This window comes from Drosophila teissieri, chromosome 2R (genome assembly GCF_016746235.2).
Source record: "Drosophila teissieri strain GT53w chromosome 2R, Prin_Dtei_1.1, whole genome shotgun sequence".
Taxonomy (NCBI): Eukaryota; Metazoa; Arthropoda; class Insecta; order Diptera; family Drosophilidae; genus Drosophila; species Drosophila teissieri.
This window is the reverse complement of record NC_053030.1, coordinates 15,351,975-15,374,141: the sequence shown is the minus strand read 5'-3', so window position 1 is coordinate 15,374,141 and position 22,167 is coordinate 15,351,975. Positions and strand designations below refer to the sequence as shown.

General features: G+C 46.9%; 7 protein-coding genes across 8 annotated transcripts; 2 read left to right on the top strand and 5 right to left on the bottom strand.

Moving 5' to 3' along the window:
- Positions 1 to 47: 47 nt before the first annotated feature.
- Positions 48 to 3,580, bottom strand: LOC122614945 (putative helicase MOV-10). The gene is made up of 4 exons (XM_043789722.1): positions 3,420 to 3,580; positions 3,238 to 3,362; positions 2,319 to 3,178; positions 48 to 2,188 (listed from the first exon to the last, which is right to left on the bottom strand). Exons 1-4 carry the CDS (start codon positions 3,444 to 3,446, stop codon positions 702 to 704), a joined length of 2,499 nt encoding a protein of 832 aa, XP_043645657.1. The 5' UTR covers positions 3,447 to 3,580; the 3' UTR covers positions 48 to 701.
- A 39-nt stretch (positions 3,581 to 3,619) lies between these two features.
- On the top strand, positions 3,620 to 6,671 carry LOC122614944 (general transcription factor 3C polypeptide 3). The gene is made up of 2 exons (XM_043789721.1): positions 3,620 to 5,473; positions 5,530 to 6,671. The coding sequence occupies exons 1-2, from the start codon at positions 3,620 to 3,622 to the stop codon at positions 6,385 to 6,387; spliced, it is 2,712 nt and encodes a 903-aa protein (XP_043645656.1). The 3' UTR covers positions 6,388 to 6,671.
- Positions 6,672 to 7,402: 731 nt separating this feature from the next.
- LOC122612146 (spondin-1) lies at positions 7,403 to 12,679 on the bottom strand. Its single transcript, XM_043785568.1, has 5 exons — positions 12,415 to 12,679; positions 9,376 to 9,770; positions 8,853 to 9,314; positions 8,572 to 8,797; positions 7,403 to 8,518 (listed from the first exon to the last, which is right to left on the bottom strand). Exons 1-5 carry the CDS (start codon positions 12,599 to 12,601, stop codon positions 7,497 to 7,499), a joined length of 2,292 nt encoding a protein of 763 aa, XP_043641503.1. The 5' UTR covers positions 12,602 to 12,679; the 3' UTR covers positions 7,403 to 7,496.
- Positions 9,859 to 12,215, top strand: LOC122612147 (protein teflon). Its single transcript, XM_043785569.1, has 3 exons — positions 9,859 to 10,335; positions 10,396 to 11,477; positions 11,536 to 12,215. The coding sequence occupies exons 1-3, from the start codon at positions 9,966 to 9,968 to the stop codon at positions 12,049 to 12,051; spliced, it is 1,968 nt and encodes a 655-aa protein (XP_043641504.1). The 5' UTR covers positions 9,859 to 9,965; the 3' UTR covers positions 12,052 to 12,215.
- A 162-nt stretch (positions 12,680 to 12,841) lies between the features above and the next one.
- On the bottom strand, positions 12,842 to 17,918 carry LOC122612242 (uncharacterized protein KIAA0930 homolog). Of its 2 annotated transcripts, XM_043785714.1 has the most exons (7): positions 17,318 to 17,918; positions 16,497 to 16,663; positions 16,018 to 16,440; positions 15,508 to 15,955; positions 13,530 to 14,852; positions 13,268 to 13,417; positions 12,842 to 13,206 (listed from the first exon to the last, which is right to left on the bottom strand). In XM_043785714.1, the coding sequence occupies exons 1-7, from the start codon at positions 17,433 to 17,435 to the stop codon at positions 13,166 to 13,168; spliced, it is 2,670 nt and encodes an 889-aa protein (XP_043641649.1). In that variant the 5' UTR covers positions 17,436 to 17,918; the 3' UTR covers positions 12,842 to 13,165. The 2 variants fall into 2 exon arrangements, with proteins under 2 accessions (XP_043641649.1, XP_043641650.1); XM_043785715.1 differs by lacking the exon at positions 13,530 to 14,852.
- Positions 17,919 to 17,922: 4 nt separating this feature from the next.
- LOC122612243 (SET domain-containing protein SmydA-8) lies at positions 17,923 to 19,969 on the bottom strand. Its single transcript, XM_043785716.1, has 4 exons — positions 19,880 to 19,969; positions 19,691 to 19,819; positions 18,504 to 19,632; positions 17,923 to 18,448 (listed from the first exon to the last, which is right to left on the bottom strand). Exons 1-4 carry the CDS (start codon positions 19,942 to 19,944, stop codon positions 18,275 to 18,277), a joined length of 1,497 nt encoding a protein of 498 aa, XP_043641651.1. The 5' UTR covers positions 19,945 to 19,969; the 3' UTR covers positions 17,923 to 18,274.
- A 94-nt stretch (positions 19,970 to 20,063) lies between these two features.
- LOC122614225 (SET domain-containing protein SmydA-8) lies at positions 20,064 to 21,904 on the bottom strand. Its single transcript, XM_043788755.1, has 3 exons — positions 21,780 to 21,904; positions 20,465 to 21,728; positions 20,064 to 20,380 (listed from the first exon to the last, which is right to left on the bottom strand). Exons 1-3 carry the CDS (start codon positions 21,830 to 21,832, stop codon positions 20,231 to 20,233), a joined length of 1,467 nt encoding a protein of 488 aa, XP_043644690.1. The 5' UTR covers positions 21,833 to 21,904; the 3' UTR covers positions 20,064 to 20,230.
- Between the last annotated feature and the right edge of the window lie 263 nt (positions 21,905 to 22,167).

Below are 22,167 nucleotides of genomic sequence, written 5' to 3'. Positions count from 1 at the left end.
CTTAAAAAACGAAAAGGCAAGCAAAAAAAACGCAACTCAAAGTAAAAAAAAAAACACTTTAACAAAGTTGTTGATTAACAAAGACTGAACAAATTTAAAGGATAGAGCGTTAAAAAATGGAATAACTTTCGCGACAAGAGCAGAACTATTTTTAAACATTTTTTCAATACCTAACGCAGCAACTCCATTGTATTTGTATTTTGTAATCGTTTTACTAATTATATAGACACTGCTTAAATATATATAAATATATATGATAAATCCGGATTCGCATTACCGATTTGGTTGAATTTAAAAAAAAATGGAATTTAAACAACGATTTTGACTTAACATTCATGAGAACACATCCGTTTGGATTTCATTGGTCCATTTCTTACACAAAGCTTGAATAAAATGTTTTCCTTTCTCCATTTGCAGGACACCAAATGGAATATCTTGGGTATTCTTCGTAACTCAGTCTATGACTGCATAAAGCGATTATTGTTTTCAGAAACTTATATTAAAACATAACAAAAACTTCAGGTTTACAGATGGCATAGCTTAGAATATTTGGTGCTGTCTGAGCATCCAATAAATTAGATTTGGTTTCATTACATCTCTTCTAGAGGTTCATCTTATGGACACGATAATGCTTTGAACTATTACATTGAACTTTTCGGAGTCTGTCATTTTCAACTTAGCCTACAGCTTATTCATAAGTCTTACAAGTTCTGCAGTTTCATTTTTGACACTGATTTCGAGAGAGATTCTGCGAACTGGTCCTGTTCTTTCTTGAGTTGCGCTTTGATTTGGTCAATGGCCACACAAATGTCCGGTGGCATTCTGGCATACCAAGGAGTAAGCTCCTCGTCCTCCGACTCACAGCTCGACTCCTCATCGGATTCATCTTCCTCAGTGTCGGGCAGAATATGCGGTATCTGCTCGGAACCCTTCTTCTTGAAGAGATATGTGCCTTGTTTTTTGCACTCCTTGATTATGAACTGGAAGTCCCGATGATGACGAAGGGTGACGGGATTGCCAACCAGGATCAGCAGTGCCTTAGCTCTTGACAAAAGAACGTTCACACGGCGACGATTGCGCATGAATCCCATGTTTGCAAAGGATCGAACCAAACTTGCTATGATTATGGTCTTTTCGCGACCCTGATAGCTCTCCACGCTGCCAACCTCCACATTTGATAGTCCCCGGCTTTGGAGTAGCTTGGTAACTACTTTACCCTGAGCGGTATACGGCGCAACAATGCCGATGTCCTCCTGTCTCACTATCTTTCCGCTTTTCAGGCCATCTTTTATCAGGCGATTTACATACCAACATGTTACTTCCGCCTCCAGATGATTGTAAGAGCTAGTGGTGTGCTGCTCCCGTTTGGTGACTCCATGAGTAGCCTGAAATATTATCGGGAACTGTGGATTGGGCAGAACGCTCCAGTTGGCGGCTAGATTCACATCAACAGCGCGAGCCTGAGGGATCAGCTCTCCGTTATAGTAGAGCTCATTAAACAGGCCCACAATCTGAGGATGGGATCGATAGTTACGACGCAGACGCGTCTGCAGGGTGCGATCGTAGTTTCCGTTTCCGTCAACTTTGTATAAATCGGATCGAAGGAGCCTTTCCATTAGAGACTGGCTTAATCCCAGAGATGCAGCTCGATTACTCTTTATCACGGCGCAGAGTTGCTTATGATCTCCGGACAGAATCACATGACAATCCGCCGTCTGCTTTATACCCATTATGCCGATCAATGCCTCGGGTTCAGTGGCAGCGCCCGCCTCGTCGATGAAAATGTGGGTGAAAAAGTTGTGCTTGCCGAGGTTATCAGTGACCAAGCGACCCACCGTGCAGAGCGTGGCCACAGTTATGCCGTACTGCAGAATATGTGAAACTCCAAGATGCTCGTAGGTGCGCTTCGAGCAATTGGAATTCTTCAGCAGCAGTGCCGGCACGGACTGAAGACCCTTGTGATAAATGGAGCGCGAGTACACGCGGATCAACTGGTGATCCTGCTTTGGCAGCTCCTGTCGGGCAAAGTGCTCCTGAAGCCTGGTGTTGCTTTTAATATACTCGCAAAGCTTCAGGGCGATTGTGTCGCAGGCCGAGTTCGAACCGGCGGTTACAAGGATACGGCTTCGTGGTTTTTGAAGGCGCAGCTGTAGAATGGCCTCCACAATGGTAGTGGTTTTGCCAGTGCCTGTATATATAGAGAAATAATAAGACTTTTAAAGTGGAATGTAAAAAACTGCAAAATTATTTAATTTAAGAAAGGTGGTGAGGTACAATGAAAGTACACTCTTTTTAGGCTTCAAAATCATCATTAATACCTGGTGGTCCGAACAGGATGTATGGGCCCTGAGTACTTGGTCCCGCAACAATACGTTGTACGGCCTCTAACTGCTCAGCGTTAGAAAAGATGGTGGTATTTAGAAGAGAGAGTGAGGTCGGAGTAGGTGGCTGTTGTGGTGGCTTCGCTTCCATCCAACTGGGCCAACTGGCGCCGTTCTTCTGGGAAGTGTACACCATCTGCGTCAGCCAACTGGGAAACGGAAATAGGTAGCGGCGCACCAAGGGGCTCTCCTGGAGCAACTGGAGTGCGCGATACATGTAGCGCATTGGAGTTCGTTTGGAGCGGATTATGGCGCAGAAGCGCTGGCCTACCAAAACCGCTTCGTTTGGGCAATTTCCACGGGTAAAGCGCACGTGAACAGTGGTGCGGCTGACCTGCTCCACACTGGCCACAAGACGGCACAATGGATCGGTCGGTTTTAAATTTTCGTGATCATGCGGAAGCAGGGCCAGCACCAACTGTTTAGGTAATGGAGATGCCAACAGGCTGGACATGGGCACCAGCACCACTTCGTCCAGATTGGGAGCAACAAAGTCCTCTGCATTCACTCGGGTGCTCTTGAGAGCAATTTTATATCTCAGCTTGGAGACCCGCTGCACAGACACATCTGCTTGGATAAGTTGAGCGTACAGCTCCATGTTGGACAGATCCTCGATGGTTAGCAGTGTTTGCATCACGGAGCATGCATTGTGAAACTCCAAGCGTTTGGTATGCAGAAACTCGTGAAATACCATATTATTTGCGGTCAAATCTGTGTCTGTGAATTCAGTAGCCAGAGCCTGCAGCATTTCTTTACTTGGCGGATAATGTGGCAAACTGCGCATCAGGGATAAAAGTCTGGAGAGGAATAGCATCAGTTTGGTGATCTAGTATGTGCATACGGACCAAATACTCACTTCTGTTGTTCCTGCAGAAGATCACATTGTTTGGCTTTGTCGTTGTCGATGGCCATGTATTTCGATAGAAACATGAACGCAATTTCTTCATTGCATAGGGATATACTTGATAGCTGCTGATCTAACTGAAATCTCCAGAAGTATAGTCTCCTATTGACTAGCTCTTTGCTTTAAACACTCACCGATTCCAAATTCTCTACTTCATGCATTGTTGGGTTGCTAAAAGTAAGTCACACAGATTAAACCACATAAATTGAAACAAAAACGCGGAAAACTGCGCAGCTTTTCGGAGAAAAACAACTTCGCGGAGATTTCAAGTTCCGTTAGTTTTCTAGAGGCGGAAAAATTGGCGCAAAGCTTGCGCCACTGAATTCATCGATATATGCGTGCGATAGTAACTCTGCTGGACAGCATTGTTCTAGCGATAACTGGATTTGTACCATCGCTAATACGGACATTTGTTTACAAAATAGAGCCGGCGGAAATGGCCGATTCCGATTCGAACGAGGTTCTAATTGAGGAAATAGACAGCAACAATGTGCCGGAGAACGAGCTGGAGCAATTTCAGGAGACGGAGCCGTTGCGTGTGGTGGACATCATCGACTGCGACGGTGACGGCGAGCGGCGCTGCTCCTCCGCGGATGACGAGGAGGAGGGTGCGCTGATTAAACGCTATGTGCAGGGTGTCCAGTGCCTTGAGTTCCCGGACTTTTGCACCAAGCTAGAGGCCAGCGACGAGGATGAGGAGGGCAATGATGGGGAGTCCGGTGAGGCGGCCAGCAGCGTTGAGAAGCCGAGCACTTCGGCGCAGGCGAAACCGCCGCAGGAACAGTCGACCAGTGGTGGTCGTTCTGGGGGAGGTGGCTTTCGGAAAAGCCAACTCAGCACCGCCCTGCAAGGACTGATGGGCGAGGCGAACCTGAGCTTTGTGTACGGCCGCTATGAAACAGCAGAGCGCATCTGCATGGAGATCATCCGACAGAATCCTCTGGCCAGTGAACCGTTCTACACGCTGGCCGAGATCTATGAGAACCGGGATGAGGTCAAGTTCCTAAACTTCTCCACATTGGCGGCCCACTTGAATCCCCAGGACCGGGACATGTGGATACGGGTGTCTGATCTGCTGGTGCAGCAGGGCAACTTGGCGCGTGCCCGTCTTATCTACACAAAAGCCATCAAAATGCTGCCCAAAGTGTACCAGCTCCGGCTGCGAAAGGCGCAGCTGCTGCAAAAAATGGGCGAAACCAATGCCTCCATGTTTACATACTTAAAAATGCTGCCCTTGATGCCGCCAGATGAGTGGAAAATGTGCCTGAATACGGCCAAAAACGTGGCCCGGTACTTTCATGTGCTGGAGAAGCACTCGCTTGCCCTGGAGGCCATGGAGGGGGCGTACAGTGTTTGTGGGGCGCGATTTAGCCTAGAGGATATCAACATCTACCTGGAACTGTTGATCCTGAACAAACAGTATGCCAAGGTTCTTCGGTGCCTGCGGGAGCGCACCAACTTCGAGCTGGAGAACGACCAAGAAGAGAGTCTGGAGCTAATATATTTCTGCGAGATCCCAGATGACTATGTCCCCGAGCTGCGGGCCAAACTCTGCGTCAGTCTCATCCACATGCGGGCTCACCATCTGCTGGGCTACCTTATCCAGAATGTCCAAGAGCACATCACCCTGACGGCGGATCGAGTTGAGCTATACATGGACATCACCGAGGCTCTGATGCAGGAGCACAAGTACGCCGAAGCCATTGCGCTGATGAGTCCCATAACCGATGGCGACACCGTAGAGTGCCCGGCCTTTGTCTGGCTGCGTCAGGCCGAGTGTCTTCGCCAGCTGAACCGAACCAACGAGGCCATTCAGAGCTACGAGAAGGTGGTGCAATTGGCGCCCTTCTGCTACGACGCACGGTTCACCCTCTCCGCTTTGCTAAAACAGCAAGGCCGGCACGAGGAGGCTGTTCAAGCATTGGAGCAACCGGGCGAGACGGAGGGCCAGCCGCTGATTGCCCGATTGCTTTATGAGAGATGTGTGATGCTACAACAGATCGGGCGCATTGAGGAGTTCTTGGATGTGGGATATGCCCTGCTCAGTCGGCACTCCATCAAGCTGTACAACCGCGAGGAGATGATGGCGGCCGCAAATGGAGGCAGTGCTTACAATTCGGAGAGCCTCAAGACCATCATCCAAATGAGGAGCAAGGCGGTTGACAGCTCTGCGGAGCAGGATCTTCAGGTGAGAAATGCACACAATAATAAGTATTTGCCAAATGGAAAACCATTTCCTTGAAGGATCCTGCCAAAAATGCCGCCAGCGAGACCTCTGATCTGACCGTCAAGGATGAATTTGATCTCTTTCGGGAGCTGGTGCGTACGGCTTTTAAGCATGGCATGCACAGCGCCGCTGAGAAGATCTGCTTTGCTATGGTGACCACAAAGCGATTTACCTACTACCATCACGAGATCGAGAGAATTATGGTGCTGACCTGCTACTACAACGACGACTGTGCAATAGCCTTCTCCTATCTGCGAGAGCTGATCGCCAAACAGCCCAGCCAAACAACGCTGTGGAACATGCTATCGCTGATGATTCAAAAGGGTGACGAAGTGCGTTATTATCGCTATATGCGCCGCCTGATGCAACGACATCCGGTGGATACGAAACCGATGCGAATCTTCCAGGGCCACTATCACCTCAACTGTGCATCCTTTAAGTATGCTCTGAACATCTACATGCCTATTCTGCGCGAGAATCCCGATCCACTGGTGGCCCTCTGCATAGCCGTTGCCTTTAACCAATTGTCGCTGCAGAAGAAGGTGCTCCGCAAGTCGGCTGCAGTGGCACAAGCCGTGGCCTTTGGCCAGCGCTACAAGGAGTTACGATCTGCCGGCCATGAGTTAACTGATTGTGCCGCCCAGCAGGAGATTCTTTACAACATCGGACGTATCTATCACCAGGCCAACATCCTTCATCTGGCCGTGGAGTACTATGAAAAGGCACTGGCCGTGCCCGTGCATCCGCTAATTGCGGAGCACGAATCTACCCTTGGTCTGCAGCATGAAGTGGCCTTCAACCTGCACCTCATCTACCGAGCCAATGGTAACAAGTGGAAGGCACGACAATATCTGATGCGATACTGCGTGGTTTAATCAGCGGCGTTAATGAATTGTTACTCGACTATTAGGTTTAAATATGTTGTTTGTAAAAATATTTGTATTCATAGGCTCGTTAAACAAAAATTGAATTTCGTATGACTAAACAGACTAATGAATGTAATTAACATGTTAGACTTTCTGCATATATTGAAATGAAATATTTATAAACGGATCCACTCACCTTTGCGGTTGCACTTTTCTCTGCTTTGCCGAAACTGATCCCATATTTACGGAACACTTAAAATTGATTTTAAAACTGGACGCGATGTACGTGACTGAAGTGACTGTTTAGTAATGAAAGCAAGCGTCGGTCGTACGCCATATTTATAAAGTTAAGAATACAATAAAGGGAAGTCCCATTATATGCTTGCCTTATCACAAAGAAATTCTATTTCACGTGCAGGCGATGTATGTACATGGGATTTCAAGTTTGTGATTACATTGGCTTCTGTATAGTATAGATTTTATAGCTCAACACTTATTTATTGGCTAGAATGGAACTTAGTCATCCCAAGGTGTTTGTTGATCTTTGTGAAGCGGAAAGAAAGCTTTGGGTAATCGAGGGGAAATCCATTGAAGATTTCCTAATCAATTTCACGTTGTAAAACGCGATAAGTCCACAGTTTATTTTGATTAATTTTTAGAAAATATTTTTGTATTTTCTTTTTAAATATTCCATTTAATAAAAACCATGTTGTAGTAGGCACTCATCTCTGGTACCCAATGTAACCATATATCAGCATCCTTTTAACATATAAACACATTGTAGCATTTTGTTGCAATGTTGCAATGGTTGCAATAACCAGTCCAGCCCAAGTGCAAGCTTAACGCGAGCATCCACTTGGAGGCTAGCAAACATAATTGCATAGTCAGCATTCTTACGCTGGCCAGAGCGCTGACCGCATACCATGTGTGCCTGTAGCACTCCTCCCCCTCCAGCGCCCTCGGCAACAATTCAAATATATAAATTTCTACAATGGGATAGTAAAACCATCTTATTCTACAATTGTTACAAGTTACTTTGATAAACTTTATTAAGAAAATGTCATCTCAATGACTCCAGAGGAGTAACAATTAGAAAATTGTGATGAACGAAAATCGCATTAGCACGCCGGCATGGAGCAAGGACGTGTCTTAACCAGGCGCTTGGAGCACGGCTGACCGCCATTCTGGGGATCGCTGACCACGTAGCGTTGGCTCTCAAGGACTCCGTCTCCGCAGCTAACGCTGCAAGATGACCAGGCGGACCAGTCCGACAAGACGCAGGCCCTGGGCTGATCCGATCTTGAGGAATAAGGTGACCTAAGCACGTTGCACGTATTCAGGCAGTCGTTCTCCGTGAGGAAGTTGTTCCGGTTGCCACGGCATCCTCCGTAGCTAAAGGAGCCGCAACGCTGACCCTGAGGATCGTAGGCATACCGCATATAGTTGCCCCGACAGGGACCCGCGTCCGGTGGCTGTACACAGATGTCCTTGGCCTGTTCCGCGTTTATGTGGCAGTCCGTGGGATTGACGCACTCCTTCTGCTGGTACAGCTCCATGCGTCGCGTGCAGTTCTCCTTATCGGGTCCGGCCTCCAGCAGAAGCACACGAGTGCGAATGGTACCTCCGCGGCCACAGGTCGAGCTGCACGGACTCCAGTCGCTCCACTGGCTGGTGGGGCATTGCGGATCAGGGAGTTCCACCTGCTCGTACGTACAATCCGGCCGCATGCACTTGTTCTTCTCCACTACTGTGATATGGGGGCATCGCTTGCGTCCCAAATGATGGACAAAGGTGCGCGTACGCATGGTGATACCGATGCCACAGCTGGCCGAGCACTCGGACCACACGCTCCACGGCGAGGTCTTGCATAGACCGGCTCCCTCGCCATTGCTGCCCACCAGGGACTGCGAGTTGGCCAGATTCTCGCCCTCATCATCGTCACGATCCTTAACTGGGGCTGAGCCATCGGCACATTCGGGTATGGCGGCCACGCACATTTCCTTGGACACCAGTTGGCGAGTGCATTTGTTCTGATCCGCCGCCGCGGGATACAGGTATTGCCTGCTGCGCATGCGGATTCCCTTGCCGCAGCTCACGGAACAAGGGCTCCAGGCGGAGAAGTCGCTCACTCGGCACTCGGCTGTAAAACGATTGATTAGATGGGAATGTTGGTTTCAAGGGGACCTAACCTACCTCTGGTGTCCTGCTCCTCTGCATCATCGGACACCTCCAGCTGAAGAGCCTGCAGGAACTCGTCATCGCAGTTCCGGGACACAATCTTCTCACGTCTTAGGTACAGCCTAGCAAGTGGTGTCATCTCACGACTCTTCGGATTATAAAATGGAGCCCTAGGATCCTCGGGATACATTGTGGTGATGCGATACATCCTTTCCGGAGGTTGCGTCTCCGAGTTGGGTGACTACCAAGAAAGATCCATTTAATATTTAGTAGATGGAATATCTATTGAATATTACCATATAAGAGATGCCGCTATCAGTGCCCGCATCCCATGGAAACAAATCAAAGTCCATGGACTCCTTCCAGCTGCAATCCTCAGTACAGAGATCCAGACCACTGATGCCCACCACCCAGTCGGGGGAAGGACCAAACATGGACACTAGCGATACCTTCGGGTGCTTGCGATCCACCCGGAACTTGGAGGAGGTGTTCTGATTGACGTTCGGGTACCACAACCCAGCGGCCTTAATCAGAGTGCGCAACTTGGGACCATTTGCCCGCAGCTCCGTTTCCAGAGCACTTGGCGAACCCCACTCTGCCAGAGAACGGAATCCTGCGGTGGCTATGTGGTTCTCGCCCCAAAAGGAGAAGTTTGACTCGTGCGAGGCGCCTATCACGTCAGAGAAGTGGGTTAACCAGATGGCGAACGGATAATCCTTAGGGTGGGTTTCATTTGACCAGATTCCCTCGAAAACAAACTGAATTGGTAAGAAAATTAATTTGAGATCCCAAAAATATACTCGGTATTTCCTGACTTACGCTGTATTTGGCTTCATCGCAGGCGCAGCATTCCTTTTGAGCAGCAGCTGCATCAGGCTTTCGTTCACAAATCACGGTGGACAGGTTGCCATCGTCGGCGAACCAGGCTCTCGGACCCTCGTAGACCATTGCAGACAAGGACACACAGCCAGAGCCCGACTCCGGGGCCACCCACATTACCTGGACTTCTGTTTTGGGCAGGTCGTCCGCCTCGGAAACAGTGTTCACGCATCGGTCATTGAACTGGGTCAGGGAGTCACTAAACAGCTGGAAGCGACCCACTCGCCGGGGACTAGCTGCCTGGGGTCGTCGAGCGCCAGTGTGTGCCTCGGCAGCAATGGTAAAGTGTGTGAAATGCTGGACTTTCAAGTGAGTCCGCGATCCAAGTAGAAGTACTGCCAAATATTTCAAATTCAAATCTCGATACAAAAACTACATATCGATTATCAGGAATCGATGCCATAATCTCTAGCACTGTAATCGACACATTAAAGTACCTATAGTTATCTCGCTCTTTCAGCCCTCTTTTAAGACGACGCGCGATTGTAATTTGTTAATATTATTTAGTTTTTAGTTCTGTGATTTTGATTATGTCTACGTTTCTGGACATGCTATCGGGGAGCCAGTGCGTCAGTCTGGAAAAGTGCGGCGATGTGGTGGTCTCAACCACCGACTGTATGATTGCGCTTTACTGTCACTTCTGCCGGGACCTTTTTACACAACTGCCGGAGTTCTTGAGACACCTTCAGAGCGCCCATTCGGATGTGCTGCACTTCACCAAGGAGCACAATGTGTACAGCGTGGAGGAGCTGATGTCTGGTGAACAGGAGGAAGCCCAGGAGGATGCCCAGTCGGTGGGGCACAACAGCAGCAGCAGTGACTCCAGAATACTGGCGAAATCAGAGGATTCCAGAGACATCGAAGGGTCCGAGGATAATTCGGACAACAGCCCAGTAAAATGTAAGCATATGGTGGCATATCTTATTTAGAGTATCACTTAGCTTATTACCTTTCCCACAGCTAAGCAAAAAGGCAGTCAGAGTGAAATAAACCTTCTGGCAGAAGTGACAAACATTGTATTGCAAACCAAAGAGAAGGAACATATTAATAATGAACCAAAACCCGAAAATGGCGGATTCAAAGGACCCCGCAAGAAGGCTAATAGCGAGAGCAGTTCTCTGAGGATATGCAATCTGAAGAGTCACACTATTGCAAGGACTTCGAGAAAGCGAATGAGCATGATAAAGAACCGCATCCTACGAGTTATTGACAGCGATTTGTCTGCAAAGCAAATGAAACCTAGTGAGCCCAACTGCAAAGCTATAACTGAGCCCATCCAAGAAGCTAACATACCTGGCATATGTTTTGAAACTCCGAACAAACCCATACCGAGCTCATCTAATTTAAGTGTGCGAAAGTCTTCTTTAACAGAGGCAAACGTCTTACTGGCACACGGCAACTATGCCGCAAAGAAAACCACACCTACCCTGCCTAAGCTACTGAACTGTGCACCAAAGCCCATTTTACCTAGTCAGCAAGCTCAGGCTCATTCCGGTTCAAGTGGGATACATGAAATTTACCATATCTCCAAAGCAGCTAGTCAAGTACCAAAAGAAACGAAATCATTCCCTATAGAAATAACCCAAATAGAGGTTTTTCCACCACCTGTATTGCCTGAAACTTCAACTACTACAAAGAAAGAAGAGGATGTCAATGCCCCAGGCGAGAATAACACGAGGCGTTTGTACAACGCCCAAAATCTGCCAAAAGATAAACCTAAAAAGTTTTTTAAAAAGCGTGGCGAATGGATGAAAAATGAAGGCAGTCCCAACAAAAGTGTAAAAATAACAAAATCCAGGGTAAACCCTATTATTGTAAAACGGGTGCAGACCTCCAATGTCAAATCTAGTCCAGGCAAAACTCAAATACGAGCTAATGAGAAAACTAAATGTTTTGCTTCTGAGTTCAATAGCACAAAGAATCGAAAATTAAAGATGGAAAATTTCATCGCACTAAAAAAGGAGGACCCCTGCTCCACCGGAAATATTCGTTTAAACAAAATGGCAACCATTAGCAACTGCGAAATATTAAAAGTCGTTGGAGTAAGCACTTGATACGAATCATTGCACATTTCACATCTCATTTCTTAATCCTTTTTAGTTGCCGGCAATCTCAGATAAACAGATCGAGGATACATTATTGCTAGACGAGTTAGAAACGATGCGAGAAAAGGCTGATCAATTTAGCAAAATCTACAGGAAGTATGATTCTATATGGAATTATAGGAAAATTGTTCCGCCAGGGAAACCGCAACATATTTCGCAGAAAATGTTCGCTTTAACTAGAGAAGTTAACGAGACAATGGGATGCAACCTGGCTAACAGCGCTATAAAAAGCATTATTAATCAGATTTCTGTTTGGCATTACAATATATATACCAAATATATTGTCTTGGATACCATTTCGGAAACTGCCCGATATACTTTAAAGCTATTCTCGTTTTTACCTGTTAGTTTTGCCTACTTCTGTAAGTGTTGTGACGATATTTTTACCCTAAACGAAGACTACATAAGGCATTTGGTTTCTCAACAAGCTCGGTATCAGTGCACAAAATGCGTTAAAGCATTTAAGTACCAGGGACACTATGATAAGCATTTGCGAACCGTTCATCCTTAAGCAACAATGTGCCATTAGTTATAATTATATTTTTCAAACACTACATAAAGTTATGTATTTGTAAAAGAGGATTCCAGAAAATGTTAAAACCAATTTTTGTAAAAACATTACAATTTGATTTGGATTAAAATTTTCTAATAAATCGGCATGTTTTGTAAACTAAATACTTTTCAGTTTCTTCATCATCACAGTAAGATTAAGTACGTGTTGATACATAAAGCATTATCATAATAGCAACTGCACTGACACGATGGACCCGACCACCATCTGCTCTGGATTCTGTTATCACCTCGATGGCTTTTGTTTTTAGTTCTCAAGTGACCCCGATGATTACGAAACCAGCTAGCTACCTTCCCGACTTACAATTATATGTCTTTCCAGGCACATATCCGTTGGGTCCATCGGCCACAATTAATTTGTATCCATTGTCGCCGCGTGTGCGTCGACCATGGTTCAAGTGGGTGGGCGCCCGGGGACATGCGGTGACCGTACTAATTGTCAGCCAAATCACAACGACCAGGCGGATGAGCAGCGGCAGCGATTGCCCCATCTCCAGTGCTTTATTTCCCGCGTTATCACTTGACTCGATTACCAAGCTCAACTGCAGACACGACCGTTTCAGGCGAGACTCAAAAACAGACTAATCAAGCCGGAGAGGCGATAGACGTATCTTTAAGTCGAACGGCGACCCGATGTCGGATGCTTCGGGAACTCTGATTACAGTATTACTCGTGAGATGGTCTTGACTTTCATCCATTGACTTCTTGAATAAATTCTATTTCGTCTCGTGTCTTTTCTATTCTTTATATATTTCGTGGTATAAATGTTGCCGTACAATTTACAAATAATATTACAATTATATATTTCCATATCATCGGTAACAGAGTTCACTATCGTAGTTTGTAGTTCATAAATTTGTAGGTTTGCTTTCCGCTCACGAAATAGTATGATTCGTGAGGTTGCGCCTTAGGAAACTCAACATTGGTCGAGAACATAGCAACTATACTGATAAATCAAACTGGGACTGATCACACAGTTGGCATTCGATCGATAAATAGGGAATACACGAGAGAACTATAAAGCATATAAATCACAATTGCAGATTAAGTTAATACTAAAAGGTCAGAATAGGCGTTTCCCGGTGATCCAAGAGATCTAAAAGAGTATTTTACATAAGATTGACGAATGTTTTTAATCGTGTCTTCAAGTATCTCACCTTTTGCAATGCTCCACCAGGGCAGTGTCACATAAGTGAGGAATGCATTGAGCGGCGTTGACTGCTGTCTTCTATTCTCCTTCCAGAAATGAAAAGATTGCGTGAAGCCTCGACTAGTCCACAGGGGATTATAAGCGCCATCGTCGAGCTCTAAAAGTATATAAGGCACACAACATCAGTTTATGTCAGTTAGAATTATTAAGATCTAAGTACATGCGTTACAGAATATCAATTGAAGTTGAAATAAAGCCTAGGAAATAACCTTTTATTGCCTTTTTGGGCACATCGCACCAATAGTAGATGTTAGTGCCATCGGGTGTTCGGCGCTTGGGCACCAAATGCAGCATCTTGCTGACGTGAGCTTGCTTGGCTGTTCTCGGAAGAGTAGCACTGGTGACATGCTCATTGCCATTGGCCACATCCAGCATGGGTGTAAGTTCCGTGGGCGATATCACGTTTGTGATATCGCTCTGCTCGTTCTCATTGTTCTCGTCCGGCTGCAGCGGATGATTCTCCGGCTCCACTGGCAAGCCGACACACTTTTCAAAACGTTTTGGTGGGTTCTTGGGAGAATCCACCACCGGCAGCTCTTCTCGTCCACGCACACTAATCATCAGCTTGCTGTCGCTCTCACTTAGGATGACCATCTTGGCAGCTCCAACTGCTTCAGATTCACTTCCATTCAGGGAGGTAGCATCATCGGCGATCTCGTACTCCTCCGTTTTGGAAGTGTCGGGCCTTGGATTGTTATTATTAACAGCTTTCTTCTTAGCCGCATCAATCGCTTTGCCTTTATCCTTTTCCTTCTCCTTGTCGCCACATTTGTCCTTGTCCTTCTCTTTGCCGGCTTTAAGCCGCTTGGGCGACATCTTGGCCAGGAAGTTGGTCGCTGAACCGTTGACCTTCTGATTTGAAGACTTCTTGTCGTTCTCCTTGTTTTTATCCTTTTCCTTCTCCTTGTCCTTCTCGAGATCCTTGGCTTTGGCCGTGCGCAGTCTTGGAGGTATGATCCTTTTGGTGGCCACCGGGAGACTGGTCCTGCGATCAGCGGCACTCAGGGAGGCACTCCTCGTAATGCTTCCGCCCTGTTGCTTGCGTTTGGTCTCCGATGGTAGCCGGAAACTGCTTCTTTTGCCCACGAGCAACTCGCTCTCCACACTCAGGATGCTGCTCTTGGGCTTGAGACGGGTGGGCCGCTTGTCGGGCATCTTGGCCAGACAGGCGGGCGACTCGTTGGACGGATCCTCGCAACTGGGGCAGTATACCTCGGACATTTCCGGGGTGTCCGTGTTCTTGGCCGACGCCCAGCGCTTCTTACACTTTTTGCCACCAAAGCAATTGCAGCCCGTGGTTGAGCTTTGTCCAGTACCGCTGTTGTCGCCGGCAACTGTGACCTCCACGGCGGCACTCAATGGGGGCGGAGTAACAGCAGGAACAGCGGCTCCCGCTGGAGCGGAGGAAGTTCCCTCATTGGGAGATTCTTGGGGCAACTTTTCTTGGTCACCAGTCGCGAGTTTGTGTGTCTCGCAGTTCGGATTTGGGTGCAGTTTTGCCGCAGAGGCCGAGAAAGCAGGACGTTGCTGATCTACAAGTAGATAGATCGGTTTTTGGCGTTTTAAAAGCATATACATTGACACACATGTACAACCGAGGATCGGCCCAAGCAACTTAATCGGTAATTGGCAACAGAAAGCAGTGGAAATAATAAGCCAGAATAGGGAAACACAAATAAAAACTAGGGGATCGATCGATACCATGTGGATGGATGTCTAATGAATATACAGTCAAGCCACCAAACAATTTCTAAAGGGAATTGGGAATTGGGAAAATGGTCGGGACTGCGGAATGTGGTGAACGATACCCGTTTAAACCAAAATCCAGTGTCAAACTAAAAGCCAAACGGAATATAATTTTGGTTGTCCTTAGTGTATTTTTTGTCCTGCTTTCTCGGCAATGTCTGGTGTTCTCTTTATATATATACTCTGGAGTCGTTTTTGGGGGCACACTTAAAGTATATATATAAATTTGATAGTTGGAAGTTGTAAAAGGAAAATCAATGGAACGACAACACATTACGAGAAGTAAATCAGGAGTATGAACGAAAATGAAAGGAGCAAGCGGAAAAGCAGCATTAACTACGGCAACAACTTTAAGCAGTAATACAATTCTAAATATCATGCAACTAAAGGATGCTCAAATGAAGAGGAAACAAGGATAAAGAAGTAAATGTTCAAACTGACCGTCGCGCAAATCTCCAGCCTCGATTTCTGACACCTCGCTAGCCAGCGAGTCCAGTCCCTCGTTCTCCGATCGCGCCTTGGCGCCCACACTGGGACTGGTGCCACTGCCCACCATATCCTGGTTATTCGAGTTCTTCGTACGCCACCCGTAGCGTGAGAAGTTATTGAGATTGGCGCTCGGATCGCTGAGTCGTCGCTGATGTCGATAGGTGCAATAGTCGTCGTTCTCCTCCTCCCACTCGTCCCACATGTCCGTGGCACAGAATCCTGGCTCGCTGGTGGGTGTCTCCACACCGGATCCTTTTGGCTTGGTCACCGCCATCTCGGCGTGGCCCTTTCCCTGAGGTCCCTTCATCCGGACAAACTCACAGCGCGTTTGGACACCAGCTCCACTGCTGAACAGGCCAAAGGACATGCGTTGCGCCACCTTGGAACTCAGACTGGATTGCTATGAAGCGATAGGTACAAGTTAGGACACGAAAAACAGAGCGCATTTCGTATTGCTCATACCCTGGCATCGTACACCTTTTTCAAGGCATCATAGCGTATGGACCCCAAGAAGATGACCCCTTGAACTGCTCCATCTTTGTCGTTGGCCACCAGCTCGACGCACACCATCTCCCCGTCGCGCACCAAAATGTCGCTAAACACCTCGTCGAAATTATCGACCATGAAGCAGATGTGCGGATACGTGATCTCCTCGCCCTCGCCCTTGGTGTCCATCTTCCGACGACTGGGACTTGCGTAGACCCTTTGCGAATGCCTCCTCAGCACTTGCAGCTCCTTTGGTGACGTCCTGGTACAAATGGCCAGTGTCAACGTGTAATCGAACTGATGAATGACCATGTTGAGATAAACCGTCTCCTCCCAGTCCACATCGGGATCGCCGATGGGCAGCTTGCGCGAGTCCTTGCGGAATACCTCCACCTCAGTCTGTTTAAAGAATACAATATGTTCAATTGGTTTTTGTAGTTATTCCTGATGCTTACCTCAAATTTTGGCATGTGGCGTGAGGAGCTCTTCACGTGCTTTTTGCGCACGAAGAAGAGCAAGTCGTCAGAGTCGATGCTGTGCACGGGCTCTGTCTGGAAGAGGAAATGGCGCACGAACAGGTCCGTCCAGTAGGTGGTGCCCTGTAGGACCACGAAACCGCCATCTAAAAGACATGGTTAAAGTGTAGTTTGATTATAGAAAACTAAACTTTTTGTAACCTTCAGTTATGAAATCAAATAAGATGGAAGTATATATGCATGTGCTTAAGTGTATTATATAATTTGTAATATAGAATTATTAAGACCAAAAGCGTTGCTAAGGCTCTCGAATATAAACAATATAATAGTACACCAGAAAGAAGTGGAACGAATTAATACCCAGATTCCATTCCATTACCATCAAATATTTAACTATTAGATACAAATTAAAGAAAAGTAATAGAATTGAAATTCTTTTTTCATTCATAGTTCTAGGAACCTTATACTTCAGCCCAATCCTACGGATTTCGAGGACTTGTGGGGAACTGGGGGATGCTGATGTTGACCGACAGGTGAACAGCTGTTTGCGGTTTTCCCATACTTCCCTTTGGGCCGATAAAAGTAAAAGCCGCTTATGTAAAGGAAAACAAAGAGGTTGGCCAAAAGTGGGGCGGAAAAGGCACGCATACACACAGGCGCAGCAGGGCACAAACACAAGCACACACATCCTTAGGGGTTGCCCCGTGGTACAAATCGATAAAGTGCAAATGTAGACAAATTTTCCCTGCTATTTGGACCGAATCGGGGAGCTCCGAAGTCCGGATTAGGGCTATACCCACCATCCTTGAGCAGCTGGCGCATCTCCTTGGTGCGCTGGAAGTTGATGTCCTCCAGGAGCTGCTGCAGAGGCGTCTGGGAACCCTTCAAGAGGGCGGCGGCGGCACTGGCGAGGGCCATCCTAAAGGGTGATTTCCACGGTTCCGCGCTTCCGGATGACGAATGTCGATGTAGAATGGTGAGTATTACTATTTCACAACGTCCAACACATTACGGCCTTTGTGGGGGTGGAGGCAGCGGTGCGGGGACGCGGCTAGTGATGTATATATTGCAGCATTTGTTGTTGCTCCACGGTTGGGAATTTCTTTTGCTGTCGCAGAATCAAGCGGCGCAGAGAAGCACCTTATCTCCACGGCACATGCAAATCGCAACTGAGCAGCAAACCCTCGTTTTTTCCCACTTGAGGGTTGTTTTATCCCTTATTCGCGGTGCATACCCCATCTGTATTATCAGTCATCAGCTGTTTCCTTAATTTAGCAGCTTCCTTGTGTTATTTATTTGGAAATGTCGAAAATTCCACGGTTAACTCTTTTGTCTAGCTGAGCTTTTATTGTTTAATGCAAAAAAAGATAAATAACAATAAATAAACTTATTAGTGTTGCAAAAGCGGTAAATGAAACGATAACAGCAAGCTTGCGGTTAATCGAACAACAAGCTCAATATAAGTTATCGAATTTAAATCTAATTTAAACTCAAGTAATACGTCATTGTGCAAATCCTAATTATGGAGATTTTAGAATCTAATAAAGCTCATGTAGTTTTAGTAATAACTGAAGCAAACTAGTTGCTTGTAACTTTTTGTTGATTACTTTTGACAAACTTTTATTTGACTTTAAGTAATATCCTGTTTCCGATTAAAATTTTGAATCAAAAAGTAGAATGCTGTCGCCATTATTAATTCATTAGTTACACCTTGGCAATAATGCTTACTGAATTCAAAAACTGAAAGCTCGTAGATCTTATTGATTTACCACATCGTCATCCGATTCTCGAAGATTTTTTATATCATCCTGCAGCTCCTTCAGCTCTCGGAGCATGGATCGCGTCAGCTGACCCTCTGGAGTGGCCAGTGGCTCAAATAGAAGCATTCGCAGGGACTCCCGCAGCATGACCTCAACTCGTTCCAATTCCGCCTGGAAAAAAATGTCATTAAGGTAATATTAAGAAATAAATCCAGGAAATTCCCACCAGAAGGTCATTGGCACTATGCTCCATCTCAGTATACATTTTTCTGGCCAATTCGGCTTGAGTGTTGGCCAGTTCATAGAGGGCGATAGCCTTTAATCTGGAGATTCCAGGGGTTACGACCTTAAGTACCAATAATATCTCCTGGCACAAACGAATTTTCCGCTCATAGACCTTCTTATTTGGTCGGGTTGCCATGTTTTGAAGGATCTGACGCAATATAGAAGCGATATTTTGCTTTAGGTCAAGCATTAGGAAATGATTTCGATGCAGAAGGCGACTCAGCTTGGCCAAGAGGAGCTCCAGCCGGTAAATATCATCCCTTGCGTGGAATATCTCCTCTTTAGCCCGCTCCAGCATATTCGCTACAAACTCCTGTTTCAGTGTATGCTCCGGATTTAGAAGGCACTGCCAAATTCCCGTATCCGGCTGACGGACTATGTAGCCACCCGTGCAGGAGCAGTGGCTGCACATGAAACTGCTCATGTGTGTTCCCAGCTCGGTGGGATCCTGGCATCTCGGACAGGTGCAGTCAAAGCACTTGCCCTCCTTTAGAATTTGGTGTCGCTCCTCGGTGCCCAGGAGCACATTGGTGTAGCAATTGTAAAGGATCTCTCCGGCGGCTATAAACCGATTGGCGTAGACCTTTATACGACGCTCGTCATCGATTGAGATGACCAGGTTGGGCATGCAGCTGTGCGCAAAGAGTCCCGCCCTACGATACAGTCCTCTCATGGCGCCACCCGACTCCGGAGCCCTTATCTCGTAGGCATTTACGTCCAGGATGCCGAGCAGGCCCTGCACTAGATCCTCATCCGCCGAGCCTCGTAGTTGTTTCAGCACTCCACCAGAATCTAGAGGAGCAAATGCGTGCTCCTGGTAGTTTTTCCAGATATCTGTGCCCCTTCTAGTCGCCAGTTGGGAGTCCATTTGGGACATTTCCTCGTACAAGGGCAGGGTTTCCTCGTGCTCTCTTAACAGCAGACAATTCAGAACTGACTGGATTTCGGTGTGCTCCTTTCTCTGGAGCAGCTCCACCTGGTCGTTGGACAAATTCATTTCAGCAAGCCTTCGGCAATCGCGTTCATCATGATCCGAGCAATCTTCACACAAAGCCAAAAGACGGCACTTTCTAAAGGGTTTACATAAGACTCGTAAATGGATGTCAAATTTGTATGGAGTCCACCTACCTACAAAAACTCTGGGTTAGTTTAAAGCACTTGGAGCAGCGTCTATCACCGCTTTGGGGTAAGACTACGATGGGATTCTCCAGCAGCAGAGTCTCGCCAGCCCGAAGATTACAGAGGGCAACCACAAATCTTCAAGGAAAGATAACCCATAGGGGTTAAATATATGAAATGTGTTATAGATGCACCCACCTGCCCAGCGTGTCATTCTGCTTTATCTCGCACTTCCTTGCAAAATCGTCGGTTACTGCGGCCATTCTCTGTTCCCGTTCCCTTTGGCTACCTTTGGCATACTGACAACACAACCAGCGCCATGCTGGCAACTTATTTTTAATTGAACGACAATTCTTTATTTATTTCTTGGTCAATGATTCCCCCACCCAGCCAAACGTTGAACCATGTCGCCGGTGCACAACGTAAAAGTGGCAACAACTGAAGGGAGCGCATTGTGTTCGCTTCCCTTCCACTAATCAAATTTGTTTTAAATTTAAAATCGCCACAGCAGTGGCACAAAGCGAATACATGATACCTAACGTGGGTATACTATCTGCCGTATTTCTTCAAATCGGACTCAATACGCTCCAGCTCCATCGAAATCCGGTCCATAAGATAGCCTTCTGCCGAGTTTTCGGGCTCAAAGCGAAGTAGGTCCATTGCTTCCGTGGCCACCAGACTTGCGGTCCTTAAATGAGCCTGTAAATAATACGTATTTAATAATTTCAATTTTAAAAATGGGATATACTTGAATTCAATTTTCAACGTATTTATTTTACTCACCACATATTCCTTTTTGTTCAGATCACTTTCGGCGAATTGCAATTCCACAAGCTCCACCAAGGCCAGCAAATACTCAAACAGACCAATGGCATACAACTTGGAGATGCCTGGAACCACAGCCCGACAGACGGGCAGTAAGTCGGAGCAGAGTTCCACCCGGCGGGCGAGAAGTTTCTTGCACGGCTGGTCCATGGAGTTCATTAATGCGGCCGCTCGCAGAATACTGGCAATGTTCTGCTTGATATCCAGCAGCATGAAATGATTGGGATGGAGCAGTGGCCCGTACTGGGTCAGCAAAGCTTCATAGACCTGTAGGTCACCCATGGCGTCTACCAAAGCTGATCCAACTTCGGCCTGTAGTTCGTGGACTTCGGCCGCGGTTAGCAGGGCTTTACAATCCGGGCAGCGCCAGTCTCCCAGTTTTCCATTTGAATCAATCTCGCAAACTGAAAATCCGCCGCATTCCTTGCACTTCAAGCTGCTCATGTGGGTGCCCATCTCAGTTGGATCCAGGCAGCGCGAGCAGGTACACTCCAGTCTCCTACTTAGACGCAGTTGGTGTTGTCTCTGACTGGTGCCCATCAGCGGATTGGTGTAGGAATTGTATATAATGTCGCCAGGCTGCAGGGGAACTGCCGCATATAGCTTCATGTTGAACTGTTCATCCAATGCGACCACCGTGTTCGGAACGCAGTGATGCGGCAAGGTAGCACCCCAAACGAAAACTCCCTTCAACGTATCACCATCCTTGGCGGTCACCTCGAAGGAATTACTGTCGATACGTATGCAGTGAGCGTGAAGTACATCCGAAGTCAACTGCTGAGTGGGTAGACTGTCCACTAGGCCACTCTCCATTAAAGGACGCACCAATAGCTCCTCGTGCTCTTGCCACATTCCTTCTCCGTCGCGGTAATCACTCAGATTTATGGGAACATCAATGAGCATTTGACAATCTGCTTGCGTATTGGGATTCTCCAGCAAAAGGAGTAGCTTTAGAAGGCCACATATGCCAAAGTTCTTAACCAGAATATCCTTGCAGAGGGCTTTCCCCGCCCCGCTGGCGAAAAACTCGCACTCGAACTCATTATGCTGGCTGCAGTCCATGCAAAGGGGAAATACCTGACACCTTCGGCATATCACATAGGATTCCTGAAGGCACTGGGCGCACTTAAGCTGGTGGCATTCCCAGTGCGGGGCTACCAGCAAGGGTCGCTCCTCCAATATAGTATCTCCCGGTTCGATGCTTATACTAGCCACCAGATGCCTGCACAAGAATATAAGTTAATTCTTGCTTTGGAAAGCTGTTTGAACATACCTGCCCAGCTTCTCATCGTGAGCCTGCTGAATATTTTCGCCAAATTCTTGCATCGATTACGTCTGTTGCGTGGCGAGCAAAGTGATTTAGTGATTTTGCCAACGGTGCCGTGGCTTGTTGTGCCTCTACCCACCTAAAACGCACTGAGCAATTATAAATATACTCTGCAGTGCTGCTGGCTGAGGAATATCCCTCTTTTTCAGGAGCCCTGTCGTACTGCTAAGTAGTTTTGCTAATTGCGTGCGTAGCTCGAACGAGATGATGATTTATTTATAGAATCACTCGTTTGGAGGTGGTGATCCGCACTAAGGTGTTTACTTTTTACGTTATTTTCCCTTTACGGAAAAATATGTATGTATATGAACAGTTTTGTTATTCTTCTCAATAA